The sequence below is a fragment of the Neophocaena asiaeorientalis genome, unplaced genomic scaffold (assembly GCF_003031525.2).
Source record: "Neophocaena asiaeorientalis asiaeorientalis breed wild unplaced genomic scaffold, Neophocaena_asiaeorientalis_V1.1 scaffold82, whole genome shotgun sequence".
Lineage (NCBI taxonomy): Eukaryota > Metazoa > Chordata > Mammalia > Artiodactyla > Phocoenidae > Neophocaena > Neophocaena asiaeorientalis.
The window spans coordinates 5,606,216-5,616,884 of NW_020173068.1; the positions used below are offsets into that span (position 1 = coordinate 5,606,216).

At 59.5% G+C, this 10,669-nt stretch overlaps 3 protein-coding genes across 4 annotated transcripts in view; 2 read left to right on the forward strand and 1 right to left on the reverse strand.

The window, feature by feature from the left end:
* CUNH20orf144 (chromosome unknown C20orf144 homolog) overlaps positions 1 to 300 on the forward strand; it is a 1,392-nt gene extending 1,092 nt beyond the window's left edge. The window contains exon 2 of the mRNA XM_024743036.1: positions 22 to 300. Within this exon, the coding sequence (XP_024598804.1) occupies positions 22 to 300 (279 nt within the window). The remainder of the gene's footprint in view (positions 1 to 21) is intronic.
* NECAB3 (N-terminal EF-hand calcium binding protein 3) overlaps positions 1 to 10,662 on the reverse strand; it is a 16,739-nt gene extending 6,077 nt beyond the window's left edge. For both annotated transcript variants that reach the window (XM_024743089.1, XM_024743090.1), the window contains exons 1-5: positions 10,482 to 10,662; positions 8,434 to 8,458; positions 6,762 to 6,870; positions 5,757 to 5,782; positions 5,464 to 5,561 (exon numbers count right to left, since the gene is read on the reverse strand). In XM_024743089.1, the coding sequence (XP_024598857.1) occupies positions 5,464 to 5,561; positions 5,757 to 5,782; positions 6,762 to 6,870; positions 8,434 to 8,458; positions 10,482 to 10,598 (375 nt within the window). In that variant the 5' untranslated portion in view covers positions 10,599 to 10,662. The remainder of the gene's footprint in view (positions 1 to 5,463; positions 5,562 to 5,756; positions 5,783 to 6,761; positions 6,871 to 8,433; positions 8,459 to 10,481) is intronic.
* ACTL10 (actin like 10) lies at positions 1,611 to 4,432 on the forward strand. The gene is given in 2 exon segments (XM_024743037.1): positions 1,611 to 1,625; positions 3,102 to 4,432. Coding segments are annotated over 2 exon segments (1,185 nt in total). The 3' UTR covers positions 4,272 to 4,432.
* Positions 10,663 to 10,669: the final 7 nt, after the last annotated feature.

Genomic DNA, 10,669 nt, shown 5'->3' on the forward strand with positions numbered 1-10,669 from the left:
CGGCCCGGGCGGCCGGGTGAGGACGCTGCGGGCACCCCCTTGGGCTCCCAGGCGGCGGCGCCCACGTTGCAAGGTGCGGGCGACGGCGCTGAGCGGCGCGAGAGCGCGCGTGGGCGCGAAACGAAGACGATTCTAGTCAAGCTGCTGCTGCTGCTGGGCGCACGGCTGCAGCAGGAGAAGCGCCGCGTGGCGGGTGGGCCCGGCGCGGGGGGCGGGGCCAAGGCCGCGCAGGGCTGGCGGTGGCTCATCGCCCGTCTGCTGACCGAGAGCAAGGCTGGTCGCTACGCCTACCCTGCCTAGGAGCAGCCGAGCAAGCGGCGCCGCTGCCCTCGCCCGCGGCACTGAGTGCCTGGCCCGGACCTCCGGACCCCAGTCCATACCAATAAAGAGCGCATAGCAACCCTGGCGCCTGTAGCCCTCCCTGTCTGAGGCATCGGGGCGTAGAGCTGGGGTGGGGGAAGCTGAGGCCCTGAGCGAGACAGGGGAGAACAGGCGTATTGAAGGCAGAGCCACAGCCATGGCCTGGAGCCAAGGCGGTTTTTGCTTCCTCCTTTCTTGTGACCCAAGAGTCAGAACCCCAATTCCGGGCTGGCGGGGCTGGGGGGGGGGCGGTCACCGTGCCACAGTGGAGGGAGGCTGCTCCTCTCCCCTCCAGCTCCAGGCCCGGGTCAGATCCTGACGGCTCTGCAGGCCCAATGGAAGAGAGCTTGGGCAAACCCAGGCTTGGCCACGCTAGGAGGAGGGGCCTGCTTCCAGCAGAGGCCAGGCAGCTCCAAGAGTCTCCAGCACTCACAGGTCCTTCTTAAGGTGAGGGAAGGTCCCAGGCAAAAAGCCACCACCTTGGGGAAGAACTGTGAAGGTCTCATGGTCAGCATAGTTTGAGGCTTAGACTCAACGTTCTGCCTGTGAGAGCACCCAGGAGGAGAGGCTGGGGTCCCTGGTCCTCTGACCCCTCACTCCTAACCCACTCTGCTTGGTAACCCTCAAGGCACCTCAGTGACTTGTCTCCCAAATTACCCTGTCCCATCCTCTTCCCCACATTGCAACCAAAGCCTTCTTCCACACCACTGATCTGTAGGGCAGGTCACGCTCCCGCTCAAAAGCTCACACTGGTTCTTCGCTGTGCATAGGGAAACGCCCAAACTTATTACTGGGATGTACAGGTCCAGACCCCCAGCCTTGGTCTTCGCCTCTAGGGCTTCTTAGTGACTTCCACCCTCACCCCTGCTCTGGCCATATTGCCACTTGTGGTCTTCAATTCGAGGTTCACCTCCCTAATTCACCCACAGAGGCCCTGCATGCTTTCTGTGGGCGGGACCCAGCTGCTTCTCTCTCTCCTGTGTCCCAAACCCAGCTCCGGACCCTAACCCCTCCAGCCCTGCCAAACCTGCAGCCTGCATTCCACTGGAGACCAACATCAGAATGCCCCCTTTGGGGGCAGATGCATCAGGGGTGAAGGTCCCAGTTCACTAAAACCACAGGCACAGCCTCTGCTGAAGATACACTTTTGTCAGTGTCAACACCACATCACCTGCATCAGGCTGGAGGCTGTACTACCCATAGCATCTCCCCTGCTGCTTTGTGAGAACTGACCCTTTCCTACCATCCACATGGTTACAATCAGGGTAACCACGTTCCTCAATGTGGCCACACCTCCTGGCATAAGCAATTGGCCCAAGCTGGTCCTATCAGCCCCTTCCCTAGGTCTGTAATTTAGGAGCTGTAGGAGACTATGTTTTCTACAGGAACGTGCACAGGCTGAAGCCAGTCTTGAGAAGAATATAACCAGAACGCAGAGCCAGTGCACATCTTGGGTCCCCCACAGGCCGACAGTCAGGCCCTGATTCCAGTCTTTTCCTAAAACCTGATTTCACCCTTGCCTTGGTATCCATAAGACATACAAGACCTTTGTGATAAAAGTCCGTATTTTAGCTTAAGCTCACCGGAATGGGTCTTCAACTTGCATCCAGAATGGTCCTAAAGAGAATAAAGAGACTCTGCAGAGACAAGACGTGGACTATTTCCTGTGTGTGAGGACGACCGCCTTTCGGAGGAAGTAACTGAGCCCAGAGAGAGATTAGGACTTGCTCAGTGCACAAGGAGTCAGCCTCAGAACTGAGTCTCAAACTCAGGTCCATGTTTGTAAGCCCCTGAAGGTAGGATCCCTTTGTGGGCTACCTGGGCCCTTGAAGGCTAAGCGTGTACACAGAGATCTTCAGGGTGGCTGGAGATCCACAATTAAGAGCTTTCTCTTCAGCGTTGAGAGGGAAGGGGCCGCACATTTGGCCAGAGCACATCAGATAATCCGAAGTGGTTTGGGGAAGGAATCAAATTGGTTGGGCTGAGCGGCTGAGGCCAGACCCCTGGATGTCAAAATCACTGCCCTTGACCCTGTCCCGGGAGAGAGGATGGGTCTGAGGTGTTTTCATCAGGGTAGAGGCTGCGAAAGCACGGCAGGTGCTGAGAACTGAGGTCACAATGAGTCCAAGTTCTTTTCCTTCCTTCTCTGACCACCCCCTCCAAACTCCACGACCAGGAGCTACAATACTTGGGTCAAACCCAGTTGAGAAGTGCCAGGAGACCGCCAGGGTCTCAAGGGCTGGGCTGGACTCCTGGGTCCCCAAGGGGGATATATGTCTGGAAAACATTGCCACAAGACCCTTTCATTCTCAGAGCTGCTCCTGGAGGCTTCTCAATCTCTTAAAGCGGCCCTCTCATCGTCCACCTCAGCAAGGGCTTACTTAGGGGGCGGAGCCGCACCACCCAGGCGAGTCCTCAGGGAGGGGGTGGGGCCTTGAGCCAGAGGAGGACCAAGAGGGACTGAGCCAGAGCCCAGTTAGGGCGGAGACTGACACTTGAACCAAAGGTTGGGCCTCAGGCCCAGGGGCGGAGCAAAGAGCTGAAAAGAGACCTCCACTCCGGCCAGAAGAGTGGGACTTCAGGACCAGAGGGCGGAGCCCAAGGAGTGAGAGCGATAGTTCTCTAGCGCAGAAAGGCGGGGACGTAGGCCCACGAAGCAGAGCCAAGAGCTGAAAGGCGGGCCACCATCAAGGCCAGCTGAGGCGGGGTTCTCACGCCGGGGGCGGAGCTTTGGGCTGAAGGGCGTGGCCGGCCCGAAGGTGGCGTCGCTGTCCGGGAGCCGCCGGGTCCGCCGGCTGCCCTCGCTGGGCTGCGTAGCGGTGGTGGTGGACCAGGGCTCGGGCTTCACCAAGGCGGGCTTCGCGGGCGAGGAGCAGCCGCGCCTGGTACTGAAGAGCTCCAGCCTGGTGCCCAGCTGGGACCGGCCCGAGCTGCCCGGGGCGCCCGGCTATGAGCTGGCGGGCGGCGTGGCGCGGGCGCACCCCATCAAGCACGGAGTGGTGGTGGACTGGGAGGCGCTGGAGGGGCTGTGGGAGCGCCTGCTGGTGGGCGGCCTGCGGGTGTGCCCAGAGCAGTGGCCGGTGCTGGTGAGCGACTCGCCGTCGGCTCCGCCCGCGGGCCGCGAGAGGGTGGCCGAGCTGCTGTTCGAGGCCCTGGCAGTGCCCGCGTGCCACATAGCCAGCACCGCGTTGCTGGCGCTCTGCTCTGTCGGCGCGTTCAGCGGGCTGGCCTTGGAGGCGGGCGCTGGCGTGTGCCACGCCACACCCATCTATGCGGGCCACTCGTGGCACGAGGCCACGTTCCGGCTGGACGTGGCAGGCAGTACTCTGTCGCGCTACCTGCGGGACCTGCTGGTGGCAGCCTGCCCCGATCAACGACTGCATGCCCTGCCCCGCAAGGTCATCACACAGCTCAAGAAGCGCTGCTGCTATGTGTCGCTGGACTTCGAGGGTGACCTCCGTAACCCTGCCCGCCACCATCCTGTTAGTTTCTACTTAGGCAATGGGTGCTCTGTCTGCCTCAGCAGTGAGCGCTTCCGCTGCCCGGAACCTATCTTCCAGCCGGGTCTGCTAGGCCAGGCTGAGCCGGGACTGCCCACCCTGGCCTTCCGGGCACTGCGGAGGATGCCCGCAACACTACGGACACGGCTGGCCAAAACCGTGGTGCTGGCCGGTGGCTCCACGCTTTTCCCTGGCTTCACTGAGCGCCTGGAGATGGAGCTGGAAGCCCAGTGCCGGCGGCATGGTTATGGGGCACTGCAGCCTCGCCTGGTGGCCAAACCCGGGCGTGGCCCAGCAGTGTGGACAGGAGGCTCCATGGTGGCCTCACTTCATTCCTTCCAATGCCACTGGATGACCCGGGCCATGTAACAGGAATGTGGCTCCAGGCTGGTGCATGAAGTGTTCAACTGACTCATGTTGGACTGGGGGTGGGGTGCAGAGGCAGACACCCGGCAGGCTGAGCTGCAGCTCTATCAGGGGCATTGAGTGCCAGATAAAAGGCTCAGTGATCGGAGCTGGCAGAGTCGTGTGGTGATGGGTCACGCTCTACCCCTTTCTGGGCCAGGAGGAGGTGGTCAGGACCCCTGGGGCCCTTACTTTGACCTGCAGTTTGAATCCCCACTAGCCAGTGCCAGTTCAGAGAATGCCAGTCTAGGGGCCCACCCCCAGGGCCCTGTTTCCATGGCAACAAGGAAAGCGATGCCCCCACCTGTGTCCAGGCCACAGATATGGAAGTCATCATAACATACCAACCCCTCATCATATACCATTTGGATTCCCATCCCATGCCAGGCCCCAAGGGGTGACCGTTTGAAAAACTACTAAATCCCATGTGAAAGCAACCAGAAGGGGAAGCCCTGTCCTCAGATGACCATCAACTTGCTGAGCGCCTCAAAGTGAGCTCAGGCACAATCCCAGGCCTGCTCACTGTTCCCTCCTCACCCCCTCAGGTGGAGACATTTCTTAAAAAGAACACAGAGGGAGGGGCGCCTTTTGGTGTTTTTAAAATACCATCCAAGGGCCTGGAGCCTGGGCCACGAGCACTGTTTATGCTGTGCGCACGTGTCCATACACAGACACCAACACATGGGTGCACACACGCCTGCCTACTCACGCATGTCCTTAGGCTGCCCCCCAACCAAGCTCCACACTCCAGTACGAGCGTCTGGATGTGTGTGAGCGTGCCCTCCCCCACAGCCCATCCCTGCTGGGAGCTGGCCTTCATACCCCACAACAGTTAGGTCTGGTCAATAATAAAAGCAGTAGCAGCAGCAGCTCCAGGTGTGACGTGGCTACTGCGTGCCAGGCAGAGGTCTCGGTGCTGGGAATAGAGTAGAGAACAAGACAGACAAAAATCCCTGCCTTCATTCTCGTTTAATTGTCACAACAAATGTCTGGAGGTAGGTTCTATTATAATGCCCAGTTTACAGATGAGGAAACTGAGGCCCAGAGAGGTAAAGATGCACAGCCAGAAAGTGGGAGCCGGGATTAGAACCCAGGCCTCTAGCTCCACAGCCCTGAGCCCAGTGGTGGAGGCTGCCACAGCACAGCAGACACCCCGTGCCCTCATTTTGGGCCACCCACCATCAGCCCCTCCACTCACCAGCTTGGTGGTGTCCATGGCAGTGAGCACTGCACAGTTCAGCGACTCCAGTGCAGCCAGCACAGGCCGATAGACGCCCAGGTGTTCAGAGAAGTAGTCTGAGGGCAGAGGAGGTGCTCAAAGGTTCCCGGACCCCCACGCCCCCACTTACAAGCTGGAATTCCCCAGCAGCCAACCAGGCCTCATACCCTGAGCCCAGCCAATCCTGTTCCATGGGACACCAGCAACAGCCTCTCATCACACCCACCTGCCCAGGGGTCCCGGGAGACAAGAGCTCCCATGGGCCTACTCACCACACAGTTTCTCCGTTTCCAAATTGCTACAGGGAAAAGAGAAGGCGCCCTTCAGACCCGCTGACTTGGGCCTGGTAAACTGGGACTTTGAAGCCAATGTTCCTCTCCTCTTCCTGCCCAGCTCAGGCTGACAAGGAGGCAACTTCTGACTCCACCCCAGGTTAAGTTGCTCAGTGGACAGAGAGGGGGAGCACGGGTACTATCAGCCCGCCAAACGCTCCCTGAGGGCAAAATTTCAGTCCCACTCTCTGCCTCCAAAGGGGTTTCAGGCCGGGGAGGCAGATATGAACACAGGCCAGAGAGGAGTGGTTAGAGCTGGGAAGGGGGAGCCAGGTCCCAGGTCTGTGGAAATGCAGAGAAGGCATGGAGTATTACTTGGTAGGTCAGGGAGGGCTTCCAGGAGGAGGGGCTGCCTAAGTTAGGCCTTGAAGGAGAAGAAATCTGACTGGAGTATCTGGTGGTGGTTAGGTGGTAGCACTGCAGACAAAGGGTCCAGCCCAAGCCTGAGGACATGGGAGGACATGGGAGCCTAGGATTTATTCTAAGGAGATGGGGGGAAGGGGAGTAAGAGGGAGGGATAGCTGTGCATGTGTGTGCACCCATGTGAGGAAGCAGGAGAGAAGGCAAGCAAACTCGCACTAAGGCCTGTAGATGTGGAAGCACCTGCATCCATGGGTGGAAGCAGGCAGGGGCCAGCTGTCCCCAGGCATCCTCTGGTCCCTGCAGGAGGCAGGAGTTGGAAGAGGGGACACCTGTGGGCTGAACCATAGGTGGTGACTCAGGCCTGGCTATTTTGGGGGTCCCAGCTGGAAGCAGTGTGATGAGCAAGGCTGGAGCCAGGGAGGGGGTAGGTGGGTGGGTAAAGTTGGCACTGAGCCCTGGCACCCCTCTCCCTCTGCCCCCCTCATCCTCCATAAGGAACCAAAGCAGCAGGAGACACAGTGGGGTTGAGACAGCCTGGCCTCACATCTACATGCGGTGCACACATCCCCCTTGAGTACTCACTCCGCGGGATGCCCATCAATACTGCTGAACAGCTCTCGCAGCTCCCCGGGGCTGAGAACCCCATCGGCAAAGTAATTCTGGAATTCTTCAAATGAGAGCTTACCATCATCTGGGCGGGGTGGGTGGACAGAGAGCCGAGTCAGTATCCCTGACCCTGGCTGAACCCCTGCCACAAGATCCAGGCCCACTGAAGGCTTTGCAGCATCTCACAAACACCCAGCCAAGTGGAATGGGATTCTGAGCTGATGGGAGGCCTGGCCATTGGGAACAAAAGGGCTGGGGCCCCCAGAGGTGCCCATTTAAGGCAACAGGGCCCACTCTGCAGGCACCCGAGGGACAGGGCAGTACACATGTGGCACTGGGTACGGACTCAATGTTTGCCAAATGAAGAAACAAATGAACAACAGCCTGGGTCACAGTCAGATCATGGCAGGGCCAGATGTCACTTGGAGGACTCGGGGCTGGGTCTCTGCCCCACATGCTGGCCAGTGTGGCTCCAGGGTGGAGGGGACCTCCGTGCTCTGGACCCAGGCCCTTCACAGAGAAGCCACAGGGAGTCAGATAAGATCTTCCTAAGAGTGGAGCCCCTGTAAGTAGCAGCAGGCTGGCTCAGGAGGGAAAGGCCTCCCCATCCACAGGGCACATGTAGCAGAGGCCGAGAGTGTTACCTGTGAGGTCTCTAAGCAGATGGGGTGGGGAGAGTGGAGCTGGGGGAGGGTCAGAACTTCCCCAGACAAGATGCTGTGATCCAAATGAGACCACGTGCCCTGATGAACCGGTTGGAACAAATGGTCTCCACCAATTTGAAGAGACCCAGGGAGAAGGGGCAAGGGGTGGGGACACAATCCTCTCTCAAGGAGGCTGAAACATAAACAGGTCTGAAGCCCCCAGCTGAAAGTGAGGTCAAGGCTGACGGGCTGTCTCAGCTCAGACCCTCCACTGGCCAATCAAGGCACCGTGGGCTGCTCTGAGTCATCTATGCACAGCAACCTGCCTGCAGGGTCCCCTAATGGCTCCTGCTTTAGCTTTCAAGGTTTTGCCAGACCACAGTCTGAGACTGCCCAGGACCCAGGGCAGGAGGAGCTGATTCCCTGGACCTAGCTTTATCCTGCCCAAGCCCTCCCTGTGTCCAGATGGTTGGTAATGTGGAAAGTTACTGAGCACTCTAAAAATCTAAGATAAAACCCCCCACAGGGCCTCATCTCCGTGACCACACCCTTCCAAGCCCCTCACACAGGGAGCCTGGGACCAAGCATCACATTAGACCTGGGTTCAAGGCCCACCACCTCAGGCAGCCTGCTTTACCTCTCTGGGCCCCTGCTCCTTTGTCTGTGACATGGGGTGAAGAATTCTCACCTAGCTTGCAGTTGTGAGGACAACATAAGGTCATATACGAGAAGTACCCCCCAGTGTGCCAGGGCACTGCATGAAAATAAGCCCCCACCTCCAGCCTCTGGCTAAGTTACATTTCCTCCACTCTCCATCCTGCCAAACTTGATTCAAAACAACACTTCTTCCGAGAAGGACACCTGGGTTCATTCTCCTGATTTGGGTCCTCTCAAGATTTTTCTCCATTCTAGACTGTGCCCCCAAACCCCCAACCCTCCCCTGAGCCTTCCTGATGTCCGTCACCCATGCCCCCACTGTGGGACCCAGGGGAAACCACACTCACCATTCTTGTCTGCTCTGCGGAAAACCTAAAGGACAAAAGGGCATGGATGGGAGCTGTGAGCTGGGAGGCAAGAGGCTCCCACCCAACTCAACAGAGCCCCAGGCGGCTGGCCTGCCCCCTGCATCTCCTTTCCTCCTGCCCAGCTCGGCCCTGCAGGAGCTTTTCCAGCAAGGTGAGCACAGGAAGAGCACACAGCGGGCCCCACTGCTTGCTCACTTCTGCGGGCCTGGCCTCGTGGGGGGTGCTCCAAGCCAGCTCTCTGCACCTTCACCTCCCACACCCAGAGTCAGTCCCAAGTTCTGTCTGATGCATCAGCCCTCGAACGGTCCCAGCTTGAGGAAGGTGGGGAGATGGGCCAAGATGCGGCTTGAGTATCCTGGGCACCCATCCCAGACCTGAACCCCAACTCTGCTGTGTGGCTATGGGCTGTCCCAGACTCTGCCCACTGCGGGCTGTGTCTCTGTGAGCTTGTTGAAGACCCTGACATGCAGGTAGTGGCTAGTCCTTTCTTTGTGGGTGACTGTTTTCCCACTAGCACACAGGGGAGCAGCCCAGGGTTAACCCTTCCAGGGCTGGGGCTTCCTATGAGGCCAACTCAGTATGAGGGTCTTGGGCAGGCCTGTGTGCGTGCGTGCGTGCGTGTGTGTGTGTGTGTACGTGCAAGGGTGGACAGACTGTATTCATGGAGAAGCAGACAGGAAGGGCAACAGAGGCAGTAAGAGCGGAGCAGAGTCAAGACTTGGTCCCTGTCTCCCCTAGGGACCAGAGACTCCCAGATCACCCAAAGCAGCCCAGCAAATAGGACACCAGCAGGCCTGGCAAGGAGGGGCAGGCCAAAGCCTGGACATAGAGCCCCTATCGGCTCCAGGTCCTGAATACCTCTTCCCTCTGGCTGTTTTCTTGGGTCAGTGAGGCTCAGGGATGAATGTAATCCCTAGCCAGAAGCCTGACTCAGAGAAGGTCTGCCACTGGCTTGGGATCCACACAGCATCCCAGCAGCCTGGAGATACACGGGGGTAAGAGTGGGGGAGGGGTACTAAGCTGAGAATGAGGACACCTAGGGCCACACCCTAGTGTGCCCCTGCCTCCATGTGTGATCTCGGACATATCCCTAACCCTCCAGGCCTTGGTTTTTCCATCTGGGAAGTGGGAGGGTCAGGTCCCTTCCAGCTGGGAGGACTGTGGCCAAGTGCTGAGTCACTAGGGACAGTGGGGAGGGGGCAGGAGTACAGCCTTTCCCACTGGCAGGGACCTCTGGGAGTGGGGGCATGAGAGGCACAGGACGGACTGAGGGCTGGGGTGAAAGGTGGGGAAGGGGCTCAGGGCAGTGACCGAGGTTGGGCCAGGCTGCTCCACGCTGGTGTCCATAGGGGCTGCAGGGCCACCTGCCAGTCAGGAGAGGGTGTACAGACCACAGAGAGTGACTGTGGGCAGCCCCGACCAACTGTGGGATCCTTGGGTTGGATCTAAGGGACTCTGGGTCAGCACCAGGTCAGGAGTCAGGGGACTGCTTCCTCTTCCAGGCCCCCCTGCCTGGGTCAACCTGGACCCGGGCTGCCATCGAGGGGCACTGTGACTGCTCCTGTGATCAAGGGTTGACGGCCCCCCCCCGCCCCGCGGCCAGACACATACATGGGGTTGTTCCGGGTTGGGGGGCAGGAGGGACAGTGACACTGAACCAGAGACAAGGAGAGATAAAGAGAGAAAGAATGAGGGACAGAATGGGACACAAAGGCTGAGAGATAAAGATAAGGGAGACACACGGAAACAGAGACAGCAGGGTCAGAGAGAGATAGTGAGAGAGGCAGAGACCCAGAGGCAGAGGTAGAGACCCAGAGGCAGCGGCAGGGTCCCCAACAGACCTGGAAGAAGAGAGACGGGCATAGAAACAGGGAAAAGCAGAGTGAGAGAGCCGCAGAGACGGGGGCAGTGAGAGACAGAGTCCAGGGAGACACAGGGAGAGATACGACAGAGACCTGGAGAGACACCGCGAGAGACACCACCCCCAGGGCCACAGCGCCGGCGCCCCCGGCCCGCTCCCCACTCACGTCTTGGAAGAGCGCGTGTCCTGCGGGTCCGGCTGCCGGCGCGGACGCGGGGGGTCGCGGGGGCTCCGGCGCAGGCGGCCGGATCAGGCACACAGTGAGCAGCCCCGCGCACGCCATGGCGCCGCCACCCGTTCGGCTCCGGCTCTATGCGGCTGCGGTCTCTGGACGCCACCGCCGCGGACTTCGGG